Here is a 22,950-nt window from a genome sequence, read left to right on the forward strand (position 1 = left end):
GTTTTTTGTCAAGGTTCCTCAGCTGTATGTCACCAAAGAATAATTTGAATTAGGAATACAAAGCAGGATTTTTGGTTAATTAATGGTATCCTTTGGAAAAACATTAAATGCATCAAATCCTTTTCCTGCCACTAACAGGTTTCCATACCTCGTTCATACAATTGTATTTACTGCAAACCTGACCATTCTCACTCCCCTAGAAGAGGGCAGTCAATGACTGGAGCAGAGTCATTGGTTGAAGTGAAGTCGGGGGAAGGCTTCAGAGTGATGAGATTCTAAGGGCACACATTTATAATTCCTTAAAACCATGCGGAAGGGGCTTAAGGTGGGGGCTCGTGAATATGTTGGAAACTGGGGGGACAGTTAGAAAGATAGTACTATTGGCTTTATATTTTTGAGGCTTGTGAAAATCCGAGAGGAGTCAGGATCTGGATGGGATTCCAAGATTCTTGAATCCCATCCAGATCCTGGCACCTGTCAGGAAAGTGAGTAGACTTAAAAAAAAGGTTTGCTCGCTGAGCTGGAAGGTTTGTTTTCAGACATATCATCACCATATTAGGTAACATCTTCAGTGAGCTTTGGAATGAAGCTTCTGAAAATGAACCTTCCAGCTCAGCGAGTAAACCTGCATCTGGAACCTCAACCTGAACTACAAATCTTCTCAAAACTCGCTAAGACTTAAAAAAAACTTATGGTGACACGTAAGCAGCCACAGTCCTGCGAAAATGTGAATAAATGTTGTAAATAACTGATTGTCCTTTTTTACATGATGCTCCAGCTGCATTGACGCATTACCTGTGGGTGAACTGGGGCTATGTTAATGCTGTTGTGGGATCTGTGTTCATGTGGCTCCCTCTGCATATTTATGAATCTAGATTGCGCATAGCAGACACGGTCCTTGTGTTCTTCAGAGGGAGAGAACACAAGAAGGGTAACAAAAGCCAAGATGTTGTTATGCAGGAGATGCACTGCTGTTGGAATCTTCTCACCATAAGAGATTCCCTGGTCTCCCAGGCATCTAGACTGGCACACACACCTGGCAAGCGTGGCTCACCCTCATCCTTATCACAGTTGACATGAGAGGTCAGAACTACCTCTGTCAAATAGTCCTCTCCCAAGGCTTCTCTTCTCTGCATGGCTAGGCTGGGTAATGCACAACATAGTGGAACCATAAATAACTTTCTCTCAGTTCCATATTGCAGAGCACCATCTGATCAGTCCAGACATCAAAATCTGTTGAGGGTGTTGGTGGTTTTTGTTGAACTCCTCACATGTTCGTAGTTCTGTACCAGTGTCATAAAGCACCTCTTCAGAGATTATTCTCTGTCCCAAAAAGCTAACCAACTAAACATTATGGGCATTGAGGCTGCTGCTTGGATAGTGTATGCTCTTTGAAGGATCGGTGCAGACACGATGGACCAAATGGCCTCTTTCTGCACTGTAGGGATTCTATGATTCTTTAACCTAAGCCTAAGGCAGACTGAAAATTCTCTGCCAGTGCCTCTGCGATTTACAATCTCATTTCTCACAATATGTTTAATTGCAACTCAATCAGGCTTAGTGGCTTATCCACTTTCAGTATATTCAGACTATTTAATACCTCTCCTTATTGATTAATCAGTGTATGAACTACCTCAGTTTTCTCTATGATGTGGAGATGCTGGTGTTGGACTGGAGTCAGAAGTCACACAACACCAGGTCACAGTCCAACTTGTTTATCTGAAATCTCCAGCTTTTGCAGTGCTGTTCCTTCGTTAGGTCACCTGTGCTTGTGATTTCAAATAAGCCTGTTGGACTATAACCTGGTATTGTGTGACTTCTCAGGTGCAAGCCGTCTTCAGGACCCTGAAGAAGGGTTACACCTAAACATCAACTTCTCCACCTCCTAATGCTGCCTGGCTTGATGTGCTGTTCCAGCCTTCTGCCTGTTTATTTTGGATTCCAGCATCTGCAGTTTTTTTGACTCTATTCAAGTCATGCAACCGCTGACAATTTTTTCTATGCCATTGTGTATGTAGCATCATATTCCTTGATAATGACAGATTGAAAATATTCATTTATTATGTCAGCCACGCATCTTGTCCTTTTACCACCCATTTATTATGAATATGCCAATAGAAGACTTTGGGATTCCCTTCCTCATTTGGTTGCCACCCTCGAGGCACATTCCCTTAATTCTAATTTGTTTGTAGACCTCACCTCTGAACTTTCCATAATAATGTGATTCTCAGTTATATTTTCTATCTGGCATCTGCCTGAAGCACAATTAGTGTTTTTCTCTTTATAATGGCCGTGGTCCTCTTTACAAATCAACCTCTGCTTTTGTAAACTTTCCTATTTTTCACAACCGTCATCTTCCTCATGTCCTTTTTCAGTTTAAATATCACAACCCATTTTCACATTATTCCTGTTCCTTAACACCTTGAAATCGTCTATATTAAAAATAGTGCCTGCATCAAACAGCAGTGGGCAATTTTCTTCTGGAATTCTGGAAATATCAATCACTAACAGTTTGAGTAGGTCTCGAGGAAGAAATAATGTTGTTTAGTGGAGCTAAGACTGATTTGGCTCAACTCCCCATAGCCTTTCCTAACCAGATAAGCTAAGATCAAACATAAAACATAATTCCTGAACTTTATGTAAAACTTTATGCTTCACTGCATTTCTGCACTCCCCTCTGAGAGAGGGGAGTGCAGAAATCTAGCAACCCAGGCTTTGGTTCTGGGGACATGAGTTGAAATCCTTCTATGACGGTGGTCCTAGATGGTGAAATCCAAATTCGATAAAAATCTCGAATTAAAAAACAGTCTAGTGGTGACCATTTTGTCAAAATCTATCTGGTTCACTAATGTCCTACAGTGAAGAAAACCTGGTATCCTTACCTGATCTGATATGGTCTACAAGTGACTCCAGAACCATAGCAATGTGGTTGACCCATAATCATGCTCTGAAATGGTCTGCAGAGCCGATCAGTTCAACGGTAACCAGGGCTGGACAACAAATGCTAGCCATGCCAGTGCTGACCACATCTCATACAATAACTTGTTTTTTTATTCAATATTGTTGCTACATATATTTGCTGGAAAGTTGGCTTTATGGCATAGAAATTCTCTACTGCTGTATCCACATAACAAGCCACAACAGGCACTGCAAGGGCCAATGAGTCCACGCCAGAACAGCACTGCCTACAATCTTCTTCCGAGAGTCTCTTTCAGTCGACATGTATCACTGGTCCTTAAAAGGACCATTGGAGACCATCACAAAAAAAGTGTTTTTCTTTAAAGGTAATACTGTAATAATGGACCTGGAAGAAGCAATGCTAGCTCGAGTTTCACCTGGTAGATAAGGAGATCAGAACTGTGATGCAGAGAAAGTCTTTCTTCACAAGATGGGGGAGAAGGTTTAGCAGGGCTCAATTATTTCCATAGATAAATAAAAGCAGAATTTGCAAATATTCATTTATTTAACATTCTGTTCCAAAATTCAGATTGAGTTTAATTATGATTGTTTTGAGATTGAAAGTGAAATCTGTCCCTGTGATACTTAATACTCAACAAGCAATACATTTTAAGAACTACTGGTGAAGCAAAAATGTCAGTTGAGTCTGACTTTAAAAAGTATTTAAATTGGGTGCATGCTTTGAGACCTTTACTTGATAGAACAGCACATTCATAAAATTATCGTAATACATTTCTAATATCCACAATTAATCTATTTCCTTATATACACCATGCCGACAAGATATTCCAACCCAATCTAGTCAGCACCCGGCCCATATCCCTCCAAACCCTTCCTATTCACATACCCATCCAATTGTACTCACCTCCATCACTTTCTCTGGCAGCTCATTCCTAACACATACCACCCTCTGGGTGGAAAAAGTTGCCCCTTAGATCTCTTTTATATGTTTCACCTCTCACCCTAAACCTATGCCCTCTAGATCTGGACTCCTTCACACTAGGGAAAAGACTTTGTCTATTTATCCTATCCATGCCCTTCAGGATTTTATAATCCTCTATAAGGTCACCCCTCAGCCTCTGACGCTCCAGGGAAAACAGCCCTAGCCTATTCAATCGCTCCCTTTAGCTCAAATCCTCCAACCCTGGCAATATCCTTGTAAATCTTTTCTGAATTCTTTCAAGTTTCACAACAGCTTTCTGATAGAAGGAGACCAGAATTGCACACAATATTACAAAAGTGGCCTAACCAACATCCTGAACCACTGCAACACGACCTCTCAACCCCTGTACTCAAAACTCTGACCAATAAAGGAAAGCATACCAAATGCCTTCTTCGCTATCCTGTCTACCTGTGACTCCATTTTCAAGGAGCTATGAACCTGCACTCCAAGGTCTCTTTGTTCAGCAACACTCCCTAGGACCTTGCCATTAAGTGTATAAGTCCTGCCAAGATCTGTTTTCCCATAATTTAGATGGACTTTATCTAAATTAAAGTCCATCTGCCACTCCTTGGCCCATTGGCCCATCTGATCAAGATCCTGTTGTAATCAGACGTAACCTTCTTTGCTGTCCACTACACCTTCAATTTTGGTGTCATCTGCAAACTTACAAATGATACCTCTAAAGCTCACATCAAAATCATTTATATAAATCATTTATATAAATGATAAAAAGCAGTGGACCCAGCACAAATCCTGTGGCACTCCACTGGTCATAGGCCTCCAATGAGAAAAACAATCCTCTACCACTACCCTCTATCTTATACCTTTGAGCCAGTTTTGTATCCAAATGGCTAGTTCTCCCTGTCTTACATGAGATCTAACCTTGCTAACCAGTCTCCCATAGGGAACCTTGTCGAACGCCTTACTGAAATCCATATAGATCATGTCTGCTGCTCTGCCCTCATCAATCCTCTTTGTTACTTCTTCAATAAACTCAATCAAGTTTGTGAGACATGATTTCCCACGCACAAAGCCATGTTGACTATCCCTAATCAGTCCTTGCTTTTCCAAATACATGCACATCCTGTCCCTCATGATTCCCTTCAACACCTTGCTCACCACCGATGTCAGGCTCACTGGTCTATAGTTCCCTGGCTTGTTCTTACCACCCTTCGTGAACAGTGGCACCACGTTAGCCAACCTCTAGTCTTCCGTCACGTCAACTGTGACTATTGACAATACAAATATCTCAGCAAGGGCCCGAGCAATCACTTCCCTAGCTTCCCACAGAGCTCTAGGGTCCACCTGATCAGGTCCTGGGGATTTATCCACTTTTATGCGATTCAAGAAATTCTGCACTTCCTCCTCCGTAATATGGACATTTTTCAAGATGTTACCATCTATTTCCCTACATTTTATATCTTCCATGTCCTTTTCCACAGTAAACACTGATGCAAAATAGTTGTTTAGTATAAACCCATCTCCTGCTGCTCCACACAAAGGCTGCCTTGCTGTTCTCTGAGGGGCCCTATTCTCTCCCTAGTTACCCTTTTATCCTTAATGTATTTGTAAAAACCCTTTGGATTGTCCTTAACCTCATTTGTCAAAGCTATATCATGTCCTCTTTTTGCCCTCCTGATTTCCCTCTTAAGTATACTCCGACTGCCTTTTTACTTTTCTAAGGATTCACTTGATCTATCCTGTCTATACCTGACATATGCTTCCCTCTTTTTCTTAACCAAACCCTCAATTTCTTTCGACATTCAGCATTCCCTATACCTTACCAGCTTTTCCTTTCACCCTGACAGGAATATACTTCTTCTGGATTCTTGTTATCTCATTTCTGAAGGCTTCCCATTTTCCAGCCATCCCTTTACCTGTGAACATCTGCCCCCAATCACCTTTTGAAAGTTCTTGCCTAATACTGTTTAAATTGGCTTTTCTCCAATTTAGAATTTCAACTTTTAGATCTGGTCTGTCCTTTTCCATCACTATTTTAAAACTAATAGAATTATGGTCACTGGCCCCAAAGTGATCCTCCACTGACACCTCAGTCACCTGCCCTGCCTTATTTCCCAAGAGTAGGTCAAGTTTTGCACCTTCTCTAGTAGGTACATCCACATACTGAATCAGAAAATTGTCTTGTATACACTTAACAAATTCCTCTCCATCTAAACCCTTAACACTATGGCAGTCCCAGTCAATGTTTGGAAAGTTAAAATCCCTCTCCTAACCACCCTATTATTCTTACAGATAACTGAGATCTTCTTTCAAGTTTGTTTCTCAATTTCCCTCTGACTATTGGGGGGATCTATAATACAATCCCAATAAGGTGATCATCCCTTTCTTATTTCTCAGTTCCACTCAAATAACTTCCCTGGATGTATTTCCAGGTATATCCACTCTAAGTAGCCCTTATCAAAAATGCCAACTAACCCACCCCATCCCACACCCCCTCCCCCACCCCCTCCCTTCTCTTGCCTCCTTTTCTATCCTTCTGATAGCATTTATATGCTGGAACATTAAACTGCCAGTACTGTCCATCCCTGAGCCATATTTCTGTAATTGCTATGATATCCCAGTCCCATGTTCCTAACCGTGCCCTGAGTTAATCTGCTTTCCCTGTTAGGCGTCTTGTATTGAAATAAATGCAGTTTAATTTATCAGTCCTACCTTGCTCTCTGTTTTTCCCTGCCTGCACTGTCTGTTTGACTCGCTCCTTTTCCCAACTGTATCAGTTTCAGATTGATCCCTTTCCACGCTATCGCTCTGGGTCCTGCCGCGCACTACCCCGCCCCCACCCCCCACCACCCACCTTCCCTACTCCACCTTACGAGTTTTAATCCTGCCGAGCAGCTCGAGCAAATCTCCCTGCCAGTATATTAGTCCCCTTCCAACACAGGTGCAATCCATCCTCCTTGTACAGGTCCCAATCAGAGATTCCAATGATCCATAAATGTGAATCTTTCTCCCATACATAGGCTCCTCAGCCACGCATTCATGTGCTCTATCTTCTTATTCCTACAGTCTTTGAGATGAAAGTAGACCTAACAGCGCTGTTGGGAAATATTGGCACAGTGACACTGAAGGAATGGCAACAAAGTTCCATAATCTGGATGGACCTTGATTTGATTACCTTTATCTTTCTGGGTAGTGTAGGTCACAGCTTGGAAGTTGTCAATAGAAGCCTAGGTGTGTAACAATGCATTTCTTTAGATAGCATACACTGCTACCTCTGTGCATTCTGTTAAAAGTGGAAACATTTTTTCCAATTCTTTCACAGGATATGGGCATTCCCGACAAGGCCAGTATTTGTTGTCCATCCTAATTGCCTTAAACTGAGGGGCTTGCTTGGGCTATTAAAAACGCAGTAAAAAGTCAACTGTCAGTCTGTGGTCCAAGACCAAACCAGATAAGGATGGCTGATTTCCTTCCTTCGGACATTCGTGAACCAGGCAGGTTTTTACAACAATCGACGGTAGTTATTGTGGTCATCATCACCAAGACTAGCTTTCAATTCCAGATTATTATTTGAAATGTGTTGAGAGTTTTGTTTTAATCTTTCACTCCTGTGATGTGGGCATCGCTGGCTGGGCCAGCATTTTTTGCCCATCCTGACCGTGAATATATTGTGGGTGGCACGGTGGCACAGTGGTTAGCACTGCTGCCTCACAGCGCCAGAGACCCAGGTTCAATTCCTGCCTCAGACGACTGGCTGTGTGGAGTTTGCACGTTTTCCCCGAGTCTGCGTGGGTTTCCTCCGGGTGCTCCGGTTTCCTCCCACAGTCCAAAGATGTGCAGGTCAGGTGAATTGGCTATGCTAAATTGCCTGTAGTGTAAGGTAAGGGGTAAATGTAGAGGTATGGGTGGGTTGCGCTTCGGCGGGTCGGTGTGGACTTGTTGGGCCGAAGGGCCTGTTTCCACACTGTAAGTAATCTAATCTAATCTAATTTAATCAAGTATCCCTAAAATGAAGGTGTGCCCAGAACATTAGGAGAAAGTGTGGATTGCAAATGCTGGAGTCAGAGTCAAGAGTGTGGTGCTGGAAAAGCACAGCAGGTCAGTCTGCATCCGAGGAGCAGGGGAATTGACGTTTCGGGCATAAGCCCTTCACCAAGAATGAAGGGCTTATCCCCAGAACATTAGCCTGAGTTTCTGGCTTATTAATACAGTGACATTATCATTACATGGTTGCCTCCTGTAGATCAACCAGCTCACACATTACCGTATTCATTAGTTACATAACGTAGTTCACATAAAACAAAATAAATATATTTTTATGCACTATTCATAACATCAGGATATCTCAAAGCAATATAGAGCTAACTACATTTTGAAGTCTTGGCATTGTTATAGGAAAACAATAGCCTATTTACAAACATATAACCTACATATCGTACATTCAACATACCTTTCATTGTCAAGGATTCACTTTCAAACAGAAGGAGAAGTAATGTCTGGAAACTCAAATTTCCAACACGCATCACAAACAGACTCAGAATAAGTGAAAATGCACTGTAATTGAAAACAAATTATATTCAAGTAAATATATTTTGATTCTGTTGTTTGAAGGATAGAGTTGTTATTTCATACAACAGATTCTATCAAGGAACTTCAACACTTGAGAATTAAATATGCAAAGATTTAAAGAGAATAACATTTTCATCACTTCAAGAATTCAAAATAAGTTCAATTTCTTATTCATATAACTTAAACTTTAAGTTCCATAAAGATATGTCATTAATATTTATAATGAATTTAGGTTATTACAGTGCTATTTTATTGGCTTTGATGTAAGACTCTATCTTCCTATTTTTCAGTATTTTTTTATTGTGGACTGAAATGGGAAAGCGACTGTTTTAAACCAAACATTGTGGAAGACTTGCTGCAATTTTAAAAAAAGCGGTTACTGCCACTCATTGTGAGTGCTGTTTACACTGCTCTTTGTTGAACAGTAGGGGGAGGTTTTTGCAGATGAACTAGACCCATGGAGCCTGTACAAAGGGAGATTTGGTCAGCAACAAATAGGGGATTGATCTGTGGAGTGGTGACAAGTTGCACGTCTTCTGCAAGACAATTCCACAACAATCTGATTGGTTTTATGTAGCTGAAGAACTTGGAGATATGAAAGAAATAACTTTTAGACCTCCAGAAGGGGAAGTAGTGTCCTTTTCTCTGCAGTTCAAAAAACACATAAAACCTGAATAAAACCAGTTTATTTTCTCTCTGCAGTTGCTATAAGCTGATGCTTTTAGCCAATAAATCAGAGACTTCAAAAGTCATGAACCAGTCACACAGTGCCTCTTACAAGCAAGTGAAAGTACCTGAAGAAGAGAGGTCGAGGAGCAGCCAATCCTGGCAAGTCATAAGGATCATCCAAGAGAACCCAGTGAACAGGGACCACTGAACTGCCTTTCTTGATTTTCCCTCTAACTGCAATGCCAATTTTTTTTTCTGTCTGTATGTGCATGTGGGGGAGAGTTTCGAAAGAGTTTAGAGTCTTAACCAATAGATTTATACGTCAATAGTTTATAACTGTGTATGGTTTATAGCCCCGGAACCTGTATATGCTTTCTGTCAACCTGGGTTTAAAAAGAGGCAAAATGGGGAATGTGTACTTGTATAAAATCTTTAGCTTTTATCATGACTCCAAGAATAGCAGGGCTTGATTTCCAGTGTGCTACCTCAGTGAGGTGTGACACTGTACACATTAAATCGGTAATTGTATAAAAGGGATTTAATGAAGCCTTACAAACATTGAAGGTGGCAGTCAGGGTTCCTGAATTGAGTAAGAGCTGAAATGTTAATTTATTAATGGTGACTTGAGATGCAGAGATCCATTCAGCAGCGTGTTTGTGAAGTGTTGGATCTCATGGTGAGAAATGCCAGATTCTGCACTTGTAATGCATTTGTCTATCATGAATAGTCATGAGCATTAAACTTTTATAATTACATCCCACCTTCAAGATAAAGTCAGCAGCACTAGAGAAGCTTGTAGACTCGTGAACTCCCAGTTCATGTTATTTTAAAGGTGATGTGCGCCAGTTGGCTTTGTGTATTTGTGGCTGAGGTCAGCAGTTCTCCTTATTGAAGTCTGTGACACAAGCAAGCGGACCTAAGGAATGAACTTTTACATCAACCTGGCGCTCATGATCAGCAAAGACAAATCCAAGGTAACATGGGTGTGGAATAAGATCAGGAGCACAGAGGAGTGGAGGAGGAATGCAAGGTAGAACAGTCTCTGATGACTAGAAGTAAAATGAGACAAAAGGTTAAGATTCTGAATGTGATGGAAACAGTCAATCAAAGTGAATGAATGAGATGCCTAAAGAGAGGTTTTACAACTGTCCTTATGTGACAGGATATTGGCTGGCACAGTCTTCACAAGACTTTGAGTTCACCTACAAAACTTCAATTATTTCTGCTGACAGAGATGTCTTTTAAAATGCATCACATGGAAGGCCAGCTGAGTCTACAAGTTCAGCCGTGCCCCAGAGTGGCGAGTACATTGAGCACTAATATGAGCATTCAAAGATTGCAAACACTTCATTGTTTCCTCCACAATAAAGAAGGGTCTCTGACTCCCTGATAATCTTCAATGCGTGCCAACCGTGAGGCAGCCAATTAGCCTCTGAATAAGCAAATCACAACAAATAACAGTTCTGAAGATTCAAGCAAAGTGAAACCAACATAATGTAAAATATTTTTGCCACTTTTGTACTCTCTTTATGTAACTGGCAAAGTAGGGAGACTGAAAATTGGGGCCATGGTGCAAAGTCTCCTCATTTGACCAGGAGATTCTGTCTATTCTTGCTCCATTGCAAATGAAAAGGTTCCTCCACCATATGATCCCACGTATATGCCATAATGTCACTGGTACTTTAAATTTTAATTGTAATTGTGTGGGATCAGCAAAACAGAGTGGATGTGGCGCACACTTCGTGTTCTGCCATCAGAATCAGTGCACAACTGATAAACTTAAGTAGAAAGGAAGATAAATTGTAATTTACCAAATGGTTCTGACAGACTTAAATAAAGGATATTTGTTCAGCATCCATCAGCATGAAATAGTCTGACAACTCAGCTTATTGTAAATTTTAATTTTGTAGCAGACTTGCCAAAGATCTTGAAACTGTGATTCGCAAAGAATCTCAAAGTCCAGCAGCACAGGTTTCCTCTGCACAGACCCATTCAGGTAATAGCTGAGCATGTGACTTAGTACTTTTTACTCGACTGCTACAGCATCTTTAGCATTTGGAAGAAATATGAATCCTCCCATTGTGGAAAGTAAAAGCAGTTTTATTTTCTCAGCGGAGCTTCCTGTTGATGGTTTTAGTGTTTTACAGAGAACAAAAAAATCATTATTTAACTTGCTTGGAATCTAGCCACAAGTTAAGGTGAAACATAAACCATTCTAGCAGTACTCCAGCTAATTGATTCTTTGGATACGTTTAAAGCATCGTACATCCTCTGGGATTATTGTCTCCTCGTAAGCAGTCCCTCAACAAGATTGGCAGCACAAGTGGCTAGTAATTAATAGCCTGCAAATGTTTTATTTACAGTTTGTAAATCTGCTCTTGCTCCATCAGGAGCATCACCTTAGGTGAATGCTGTAAGCTCAACAGAGGAAAAGCCCTGTGGGAAGCATAGGCAGAATGCAAACACCAGCCCAAGGTTTGGGGTACAATTTAAAGAATTGAAATATTCTGTTACACAAGAGGAATTTTGTACAAAGGGAAGGTCAGTAGTTAATTGGTGAAGCAAATCAAATTGTGCTGGATCCTTGTCCAAATTTGCTTTTAGAAGCATGAAACTTGATGAAATTAAGAAAGAGGACGAAACTCTATCCACTAAAAGAATTAAACTGAGGTGAATAGGTTTGAGCTAAGTAGCTTCAGGAATTGTAATTGAAAGTTTTCAGTGCAATGCACAATAAAACTCGTAAAGGTAAAACAGGAGGCGACAGGGCAAAATAACTTAAAAGCTCCTTGAGGTATCAGGATAGGTGGATAACATGGCTAACAAGGCTAAGAATGGGATACTTGCCTTTATTTGTCAAGGCATAGAGTTTAAGAGCAGGGAAGTTATGCTGGAATGGTATAAAATGTTGTTTAGGCCACAGCTAGGGTATTGTGTGCAATTCCAGAGACCACTTAGTAGGAGGGATTTGATAACACCAGATAGGGTACATAAGAGATTTATCAGGATGTTGCCTGGGCTAGAGACTTTCAGTTATTAAGAGGGATTGGACAAACTGGGATTGTTTTCCTGAGAGCAGAGGATATTGAGAGGGGACATGATTGAAATTATAAGGAACATCGATAGGGTAGACAGGATGAAAATCTTTCACTTGGTGGAGGAATGAATGACCAGGGCAAAGATTTAAGATAAGGGGCAGAAGATTTAGAGGATATGTGAGGAAATATATTTTCACCCACAGGGTGGCAGGAATATGGAACTCACTGCCTGTAAGAGTGGGAGAGTCAGAAAGTCTTACACCTTGCAATGCTAAAACATACATACCAAGCTGTTGGCAAAGTTTTGGAAAATGGGACTAGAATAGTTAGGTGGTTGTTTTTGACCAGCATAGATATGATGGGCCAAAGGGCCTTTTTCTGTGCTGTAGACCTCTATGACTCTATAGCTGAATACATACTTGTCTGAAATAAGGAGAGACATGACCTCTCAGGGGGACATATTCCACCATCAATCAATCTTCAGTCCTCTGATGCATAAAACAAGTAACGGAAACCTGCCAATGAAAATAATTTCCCTAGTTGCAATCATACGTACAGTATGCTTTGCACATGTAGATGTGTGAGAACACACTCTGTTTGAGACACAGCCTGAGTGAGTGTGAGGTTTTGGGAATTTGGAGAATGGTGGAGATTCGATGCAGAGGGACAGAGGTGTTTTTTTTTGCTTTTTGTTTTGTTCATCATTTGTAAGATGCCATTGTTTGTGGTTTATTATTGGTAAGGCTGTTTTCTTCAGCTTCAACTGAGCAGAGGGAGGGGAGTCCGAATTTAACAGCAGCATCTTTAAGCGTCTGCTTACAAGGAAGTGATGTACTGAATGGTTCAAAAATTTAAAATATATAGATATATATATATATATTTCGGAAGACAGGATTAACTAAGAAATCACAGGTATAAGTGAAAGTCAGGGACAATGTAATAAAGTAATTTAACTAAGCAAAATAGTGTAAGGAAAATAGGTTCACAGCATTCTTCCATAAACGTAACTTTTTTTTTCAAAAGGGAGTAACAAAGGACCAGAGAGGAAGTCATGACAGCAGAGTTCGCATTCATGATATACATCTCCTGTGTTATGTGGCAAATCATGGACGCTTCAGTTGTGCCTGGTGACTATGTATGCAGGAAGCATGACCAGTTACAGCTAATGGCTAACTCCATTTTGGAGCTGCAGGTGGAATCACGGTGGAGCATTTGTGATGTTAAGCATGTCATGAACAGCATGTTCAGTGAGGTGTTCAGGTGAAGACTGAACGGGCAGGAAGTGTACGGCTGACCACCAGGGCTGCGTGAGGCAGGCAGGCAGTGCAGGAGTCCCCTGTACCCATTTACATTTCCAAACAAGAGGGGAGGAAGAAGAATGGCAGAGTTTTGTGGTAGTGTATTCAATTGTAAGTGAACACACAGGCATTTCTGCAGTTTGTTAAGAGACTTCAGGTTGGTATGTTGCCTCCCTGGTGCCAGGGTCAGGGATGTTAATGAATGGTTGCAGGGTACTGTGAAGGAGAAGGGCAAACAGCCAGAGATCATGATACATATTGGTTACCTTAGGTAGAAAAGGGATGAGACCTGTGAGCAGAATTTAGGGAGCTAGGAAAGAGATTAAAGAACAGGATCCAAAAAGTAATAATTTTTCAATTGCTTTTGATGTCACTTGCTGTTAAGTAGATAAGACTCTATGATTCTATAAGTATGAGATTAATCCAGATGAATGCATAACTGGAGAGATTGTGCAGGATGGAGGGATTTCGAGTTCTGGGACATTGGGACAATTTTTCAAGGTGTGGGACCTGTGCAAGGTGGACAGGTTGTACCTGAACTGAAATGGAACCAGCATCCTTGCAGGGAGGTTTGCTAGTGCTGATGGAGGGTGTTTAAATAAACTTAGCATGGGGGTAGGATCCAGAGAGAAGGTTCAGCAGGGGAATCTGAACAGCAGAGACAGCAAGGGAGTCAAGATAGCACAGAAACAACAGACCAGTTAAGGCACAAGGGATTTGAACACAATTGGATGTACTTATGAAAGGAGTTTGATAAATAAGGCAGATGAGTTGAGGGCACAAATTTAAACATGGTGATATGGTATAATTGCTGTCACTGAGACATGGTTAAGAGAGGGGTAGGATTGGCAGCTCAATATTCCAGGTCATAGGGTCTTCAGGTGAGACAGGGAAGGAGGTAAAATAAAAGTAGGCATTGCAATATTGATCAGGGAATCAACTACAGCAGTAAGAAGGGTTATCTTTGAAGGCTACTGAAGTGAAGACATATGGGTAGAACTTAAAAATAAAAGACGATCAATCGCATTACTGGGAGAGTACTACAGGCCCCCAACAGTCCAAGAGAAATAAAACAGCTGATACATAGGCATATTTCAGAGAAGTGGAAAAGTAATTGAGTAGTGATAGTAGGTGATTTCAACTTCTCAAACAATAACTGGGGTAGTCATAGTATGAAAGGTTTAGAGGGAGAGGAATGCATCCAGAACAGCCTTTCAGTCAGTATGTTGTACAAGGCCAAACAAGTTGGGAGGAGGCAGGGTCATTCTGGACTTAACCTTAGGAAATGAAGCCAGACAAGTGATTCAACTATCAATAGGACACATTTTGCAGATAACAATCATAATTCAGTTAGATTCAGGATTGTTTTGGAAAAAGAACAAGGATGAGCCTGCAATCAAATTTCTAACTTGGGAAGTGTGTGTGTGTGTGTGGTTGATTTTAATTAGATCAGTTTTGATTTGGCCAGAATGGACTGGAAGCCAACATTTTCAAGTAAATCTATGTCAGACCAATGGGATGCATTCAAGAAGGAATCAGGAAGAGTACAATGCCAACATATTCTGATAAAGACAAAGGCTAGGACCAGTAAATCCTGTGAACCATGGATATCAAGGAATATACCGGATTGGATAAGAGAACCAGGAAGGCTTTTGGAAGATACTGATGGTTTAAAATAGCAAATCTACTCAGGAATGTGCAAGAGGAAACTTAAAAAGCAAATCAGGAGAGCAAAAAGGAAACACAAAAGAATAATGGCTGTTAAAATGAAGTAAAATTAAGGAAAAGGGATAACTAAGGAACGAATAGGGCCTATTAAGGACAACAGTGGTCTTTTGTACATAATGACACAATACATGTGTCAATGTTCACTAATGAGAAGGACAGTGTAGGTGTGGGATTTAAAAGCAGCCAGGTGATGTTGGAACTGTATAAAGCTTTTTTCAGGCCACACTTTGAAAACTGTTGAATTTGATGTTGTGCCTTACTTATTTAGACCTATTTACATGATTTGGTGTTGCATTTACACTATCTTGCATGATTTAGTGATGCAGACATAAATATACAAATGCGAGTACTGCTGAGAAAGCTGTCTGTTTTAGCATGCATCAGGACAAATTACAAGAAGTACCAAGTGAAGGGAGACAACATTAATACTGTATGGGACGATAGTGCTAATGGGTTGACAACTGGCTTGTGATTGATTGAGACATTGTCACAGAGCACGCATCAATTAATGATGATTACATTTAACAAACAGGCTTGTTTAAATTTTAGGTAAAAACAATGACTGCAGATGCTGGAAACCAGATTCTGGATTAGTGGTGCTGGAAGAGCACAGCAGTTCAGGCAGCATCCGAGGAGCAGTAAAATCGACGTTTCGGGCAAAAGCCCTTCATCAGGAATAAAGGCAGAGAGCCTGAAGGGTGGAGAGATAAGCTAGAGGAGAGTGGGGGTGGGGAGAAAGTAGCATAGAGTACAATAGGTGAGTGGGGGAGGGGATGAAGGTGATAGGTCATGGAGGAGAGGGTGGAGTGGATAGGTGGAAAAGGAGATAGGCAGGTAGGACAAGTCATGGGGACAGTGCTGAGCTGGAAGTTTGGAACTAGAGTGAGGTAGGGGAAGGGGAAATGAGGAAACTGCTGAAGTCCACATTGATGCCCTGGGGTTGAAGTGTTCCAAGGTGGAAGATGAGGCGCTCTCCCTCCAGGCGTCCGGTGGTGAGGGAGCGGCGGTGAAGGAGGCCCAGGACCTCCATGTCCTCGGCAGAGTGGGAGGGAGAGTTGAAATGTTGGGCCATAGGACGGTGTGGTTGATTGGTGCCAGTGTCCCGGAGATGTTCCCTAAAGCGCTCTGCTAGGGGGCGTCCAGTCTCCCCAATGTAGAGGAGACCGCATCGGGAGCAACGGATACAATAAATGATATTGGTGGATGTGCAGGTAAAACGTTGATGAATGGGGAAGGGTCCTTTAGGGCTTTGGATGGAGGTGAGGGAGGAGGTGTGGGCACAGGTTTTGCAATTCCTGCAGTGGGAGGGGAAGGTGCCAGGATGGGAGGGTGGGTTGTAGGGGGGCGTGAACCTGACCAGGTAGTCACGGAGGGAACGGTCTTTGTGGAAGGCGGTAAGAGGTGGGGAGGGAAATATATCCCTGGTGGTGGGGTCTGTTTGGAAGTGGCGGAAATGTCGGCCGATGATTTGGTTTATGTGAAGGTTGGTAGGGTCGAAGGTGAGCACCAGGGGCGTTCTGTCCTTGTTACGGTTGGAGGGTGGGGTCTGAGGGCAGAGGTGCGGGATGTAGACGAGATGCGTTGGAGGGCATCTTTAACCACATGGGAAGGGAAATTGCGGTCTCTAAAGAAGGAGGCCATCTGGTGTGTTCTGTGGTGGAACCGGTCCTCCTGGGAGCAGATACGGCGGAGGCAGAGGAATTGGGAATACGGGATGGCATTTTTGCAAGAGGTAGGGTGGGAAGAGGTGTAATCCAGGTAGCTGTGGGAGTCGGTGGGTTTGTAAAAAATGTCAGTGTCAAGTCGGTCGTCATTAATGGAGATGGAGAGGTCCAGGAAGGGGAGGGAGGTGTTAGAGATGGTCCAGGTAAATTTAAGGTCAGGGTGGAATGTGTTGGTGAAGTTGATGAATTGCTCAACCTCCTCGCGGGAGCACGAGGTGGCACCAATGCAGTCATCAATGTAGCGGAGGAAGAGGTGGGGAGTGGTGCTGGTGTAATTACGGAAGATCAACTGTTTTACATAGCCAACAAAGAGACAGGTATAGCTGGGGCCAATACGTGTGCCCATGGCTACCGCTTTGGTCTGGAGAAAGTGGGAAGATTCGAAGGAGAAATTGTTAAGGGTGAGGACCAGTTTGGCCAAAAGAATGAGAGTGTTGGTGGAAGGGTACTGTTGGGGACGTCAGGAGAGGAAAAAACGGAAGGCTTGGAGGCCCTGGTCATGGCAGATGGAGGTGCAGGGGGATTGGATATCCATGGTGAAGATGAGGCGTTGGGGGCCGGGGAAACGGAAGTCTTGGAGGAGGTGGAGGGTGTGGGTGGTGTCTCGAAAGTATGTGGAGAATTTCTGGACGAGGGGGGATAGGTCAGTGTCGAGGTAGGTAGAGATGAGTTCAGTGGGGCAGGAGCATGCTGAGACAATGGGTCCGCCACGGTGGTCAGGCTTGTGGATCTTGGGAAGGAGGTAGAACCAGGCAGTGCGGGGTTCCCGGACTATTAGGTTGGAAGCTGTGGTTGGGAGATCTCCTGAGGTGATGAGGTTCTGTATGGTCTGGGAGATGATGGTTTGGTGATTGGGGGGAGGGGGGTCATGGTCAAGGGGGCGGTATAAAGAGGTGTCCTCGAGTTGGCGTTTGGCTTCAGCGGTGTAGAGGTCAGTGCGCCAGTGTTTAAATTTTAGGCCAGACTGGTTGACTCTGATTAAACAAGACATTGCTCCAAGAAATGAACCAGAGAATCGCTGTCACATATTTTGTTGAACTGAAACAAGTGTGTGTACATTTTCTTTCTGACTGCAAGGAACAGGGCCCTGTATATAGTTTCTAGTACATCTAAGTGAGTCAGACTATGACCTTGACTGACAATTCTAAATTGTTTCTCAGTGTCATTCTCTACACATTTGAGAATGTTTTGCAAATACTGTCTACTGTGGAATCACATCTAATGCTGGAGGTTATATTGTAAATATTGTAAGCATGGACTACTTGGGCATGGTCAGTTGTGAACAGCTGAAGAGATATGCTGTCTACCCAGTCTATCTCAAATTACCTTCAAAGGTCAAAATATCTCAAAGATATAAAGATTTGTTCAGGAGGATTTGGACAGGCTTAGTGACTGTGTCTGAACTTTTCAGGTGAAATATAATGTGAAAAGTTGTGAAGTTATCCACTTTGGCAGGAAGAACATTCTGAGGAAGGGTAGGTGGACCCATAACATTAACTCTGATTTCTCTCCACAGATGCTGCCAGACCTGTTGAGCTTTTCCAGAAATGTTTTTGTTTTTCTTTCTGATTTCCAGCATCTGCAATTCTTTTGGTTTTTTATTTGATAGAAAGAGCAAATGTGCAGAGATTTTCTTAAATACTGAGAAGTTGGAAAGCGCAGACATGTAAAGGGAACCAGATGTCCTGGTCGATAAGTCACTAAGGGCTAAAATATAGTTGCACTGAGCTATTAGGAAAGCTGGTAGAGTGTTCGCCTTTATTGAAGGGGATTTGAGTACAGGAGCAGAGAAAATTTGTTTCAATTGTATAGGAGCTTGGTAGTCCACACCTGTGTGCAGCTTTTGTCTCTGTATCTCGAGGAAAGATAATGTTGCCGTTGACGGAGTGCAAATAACATTAACTAGGCTTGTACCCAGATGAATGAGATTGTCCAACGAAGAGAGACTGTGTAATCTGAACCAGTATTTTCTACAGTTTTGTCATTGAATCCTACAGAATACTTAAAAGGATAGACAGGATAGGTGCAGGTAAGATATTTCCCCGGTTGAGGGGTCTAAGAGATACAATATAAATAAGGGGATGCCATTTCGGACCCAGAAGAGATTTTATTTTTACTCAGAGGGTATTGAATATTTGGAATTCTTTACCCTAGAAGGACATGAAAGCTTAATCATTGAGTATATCTGCTAAGTGTGTGACACTTTTAAATGTTTTGTGCACGTGCACAGTAAGGGACAGCTTACATGGGATCCTTTGGGTCAATGTGCGCTCCTGCACCTTTTAGGAAACATTGTGAAACAAAAGCATAGATACTGTTGGCAGAGGACATCATGAGACTGAAAATGCATTTTAAAGCAATCAAGTCATATGCGGACAGGCTAACACAAACATACATATCCAGGTCATTCTGCTAAAATACATGTTTCATCAACACGAATTTGCTGCAATATGATTGACAAATTGGGGATGCTGTTTCTAAAGGGTGAACTTTTAAAACATGTGTTGGCTATAATGCGATAACATAGCCAACACTTTAAGCGCTGTTTCTAAAGCACGATTTTTTAATAACATGAGGTTGCACAAGAATACAACTATGTGTTATAGAAGAACTGACTGCCTGGCCTTAATAGCCCAGCAAATGTGCATTGGAAGTCCTGCATCACATGAACGGCTTCCTGATTTGAGTGTACATGATTCCTCTGCTATTTTCACTATTCCATTGTCAACTTTATTCATCTCCCTCTCCTCGGTGAAAGGTGTCAGTTCCTTGCTCCTTTCTCCATTGCCAACCATACCCTGCTTTACAACCCTTCTTCACCTGCATCTTCCTACAGTGAGCTTCAGCTGACTGGCTACAGCCAACACTGTCCAGCCTGAGTTTGCCATTAACTCATGTCTACATGCTTCCTGCTTGAGTTATCAAATATAAATTAAAATAAGGTTTTGCAATGATTTTCGCTCTATCTAGTAGAACTAAAACCAACTGTGACATATTACAGGCTCACTGAAAGTAGCTAATTTCGCAAGACCAGAGAGTGAATCTTCCTGTTCTATACAATTCAATAACTCACACCTTTAACCAGCTCAACCTCTGGAGGGTTATCTTTCCTCTTTTGAATTCAATTCAAGAGTTCAATACCAAAAAGCCTCTAATCTAAAGTGAAAAAAGCATAGCAAAGTCCATTAATGTAAACTATTCTCATCTTTACTTTATCAGTATGTTTTTTTAAAGTTTAAATGCCACTCAAGCAGATGCAGATTTCAATCCCATTTTCAAACCCTTACAGCATAGAAAATGCTTGACAGCTCTTAGCAGGATAAAGCAACACCTTTTGCCTGGTTATCCAATTTTCTCAAGAGTAGTGACAGTTATTAGTTTGTAGACAGCATAAAAGAACCTCTTATCTCAAACCTGCTAGCCTTAATGCACTGTTAATGATTAGCATCCAGTCAGAAACAGCAAAGGAAAGGGGAAAGGAAATCTGCAAGTTACAGATACATGTCTGCATTTTAGCCTTGTCATAAAAATCAGATGTATTTACTAAACCTCTGAAGTTTGCATTTCATAGAAATAGAAAATTATTCCTGAAATCAAGAACAAAAAATGCATACACAACATGCTTCACACATTTGTCCAAAGACTGTCATATGTTGTGCTATCATGTTTACTGCAGAGACAACATTTAGATTTGAGTGATATTTTATTCTTTTGCATGAATAGTTATTCATTTTCCCCAATCTATATTGTTGAGTAAGGATTGAATGTATAGATGGTTGCATTTTGATTGCCTTATGACATTAGATCAAAGGTCTTATATAAACTGGAATTTCATTCCATCTTTCATCATATGATATGAAAAAATATAGAATAAAATATTACTGGAAGATACAATATTAGTTTTAGGTAAATCAAATGCTGCAGTTAGTTAAGTTGAAAGTCTAATGCAGCTGTATAAGAAATGAAATTTACAGAATGCTACCATGACTAATGTAAGCAGAGTGCAGCACTTTCAAATCTTCAAAAGAGATGATTGCTAATGAAACAAGGTACAGGAGCAGTACTGTATAACCTATTGATCCAAAAAAGACTCATTTTCAGCAATCAGTGACCCACTTTTACAGTATTCTCATAATCAGTTTGACGCTCAATGATACTTGACAAGTCCCACAGGTTTACAGGGGAGTGCCGGATGCCAAGTCTGCCCTTCCTTCCGATTTCAATGCCAAGCTGAACAATTTTTCCCTTTGACAGTTTACTGTTTTCTCAGGAGATTTTACACTTTTCATCATGCAAAAATATCAAAGAACTATTGTAACTGCTGGAAGGCCAGCATAAAATTAAACGTCAATCCGACAAATAACTCAACACAGAGATCATGACTCGACATCTGACACAACTGTGTTTACACTAATTTTTCTTTCAAAAGAGACACATAAAGGTTATGAAAGGAGATCATGTACTGGAGTGGGTGCCTGTATCTGCACCAGAAACTCCAGGTTCAAGTCCCTGCTCCAGAACTTGACAGTCAAGGAAGGTGCGCTCTTAAGGGGAGATAGTGGTGCGGTGGTAACTCTGGATCAGTAACTCAGAGGCCCAGATGAACGCTCTAGGGGCATGAGTTCAAATTCCACCAGGGCAGCTGGTGAAATTAACGAATGTGAAGTTAAAATTGTGACCATGAAACATTGTTAAAAAAACCCATCCACTCCACAAATGCCCTCTAGAGATGGAAACCTTCCCCTGTGCATAGCTCTTAATGGCTGCACAGATCAAAGACAATTAAGAATGAGCACCAAATGCTGGCCTTGCCCACAGCGCATGAAAGAATAAATTAAAAAGCCAAATATGTTTGTGTAAGGCAGCAAGAGCAGGGCCTGAGTCAAGGGGAAACTATCACTCTGCAGGGCTCAAGGGAGTCTGCTGTGCTTGGTCAGTGATGGGGATGGCAGCCCAGGCCAGAAGCAGCAACAGGACTCAGGCTTTCTGTCCCTGTTCCTGAGTAAGAATGGGATTCTTGGTCAACCATGTAAGGAAAGAAACTGGAGCCTATACAAACACTATCTAATGCTCCCAGCTGTCACTTTCCTGCTGGCCTTCATCTTGGGTGAGAAGATAACATGCTGCACATTATATTGGGCACTTGTAGAGAATGAAATAAAATTCCAATTTAGCATTTTGTTAATATTACTTATTTAGTTTGAAGACATGATAACAATAAGTTATTTTCTTATGTCTATACATGAATAAAAGTTAAATCTACAAACTTACTTATACTTCGTCATTAATATGCCACCGAGGCATGATCCAAGAATAGAAAATCCCATTGCAACTAGCCCAGTCCATAAGCCCAGCTCCGCTGGAGAGAAATTGTGCTCCAGTAAAAACATTGGAAACATGCTCACAGTACCCTGTTCTCCTAAAATAAACAGCAAAATTGATGCATTAGTCAATATAATTACACACTATTTCAGCAATAATAAATAAGAATGTCTTGTGGTTTGAATAACAGTATTGTAATGATATTAAAAATTGGATGCAAAAGGATCTTTGAATTCATTATTGCTTTTGGATTGTACACTTGTATTATTTCCTAATGATGGTTTTAAGACAGGTTTTTGATCAAAACAGGGACTAGGGCAGTGGCGGGGAGGTGTGATAATCCGAAGGTCCCATTGAATCAGAAGTCTTTTTCAGGATCAGACGAAGGGGGAAAAAAAATGTTAGTGTGACCAGCCTTGGTTTCCTTTTTTGTATCCCCTCCTTTCTATAACTAGTGCCATACCATCAACAATGATTATGGTAAATGAGCTTTACACAATCTCTGCAAATATGTCTCATAGACTTTAATAAAAAATGCTGGGAACAACTTAACTTCACAGAGAAAAGTATATTGATTAATTGTGAGATGTAACATTTTCTTCCACATAACAAGGGCCAAGTTATTTTCATCTTCTGTGTAATTTTGTGAATTTTCATACATCAGGACAAAAGGATCACTTGGTGATGAACAGAACAATGCTATATCGGGCATGCGGCATCAACAAGTGCCCACAAATATA

The 22,950-nt window shown here is 41.4% G+C and overlaps 1 protein-coding gene across 4 annotated transcripts in view; it reads right to left on the reverse strand.

Annotated features, from left to right (window-relative positions):
* The window catches only part of slc33a2 (solute carrier family 33 member 2), a 160,972-nt gene that overhangs the window by 59,477 nt on the left and 78,545 nt on the right, over positions 1 to 22,950 (reverse strand). For all 4 annotated transcript variants that reach the window (XM_043712148.2, XM_043712139.2, XM_087997932.1 and 1 more), the window contains exons 4-5: positions 22,160 to 22,307; positions 8,313 to 8,416 (exon numbers count right to left, since the gene is read on the reverse strand). In XM_043712148.2, coding sequence (XP_043568083.1) covers positions 8,313 to 8,416; positions 22,160 to 22,307 — 252 coding nt within the window. The remainder of the gene's footprint in view (positions 1 to 8,312; positions 8,417 to 22,159; positions 22,308 to 22,950) is intronic.

Source organism: Chiloscyllium plagiosum, unplaced genomic scaffold (assembly GCF_037043375.1).
Source record: "Chiloscyllium plagiosum isolate Xiang-an unplaced genomic scaffold, Cpla_swu_hap1 HiC_scaffold_2, whole genome shotgun sequence".
Taxonomy (NCBI): Eukaryota; Metazoa; Chordata; class Chondrichthyes; order Orectolobiformes; family Hemiscylliidae; genus Chiloscyllium; species Chiloscyllium plagiosum.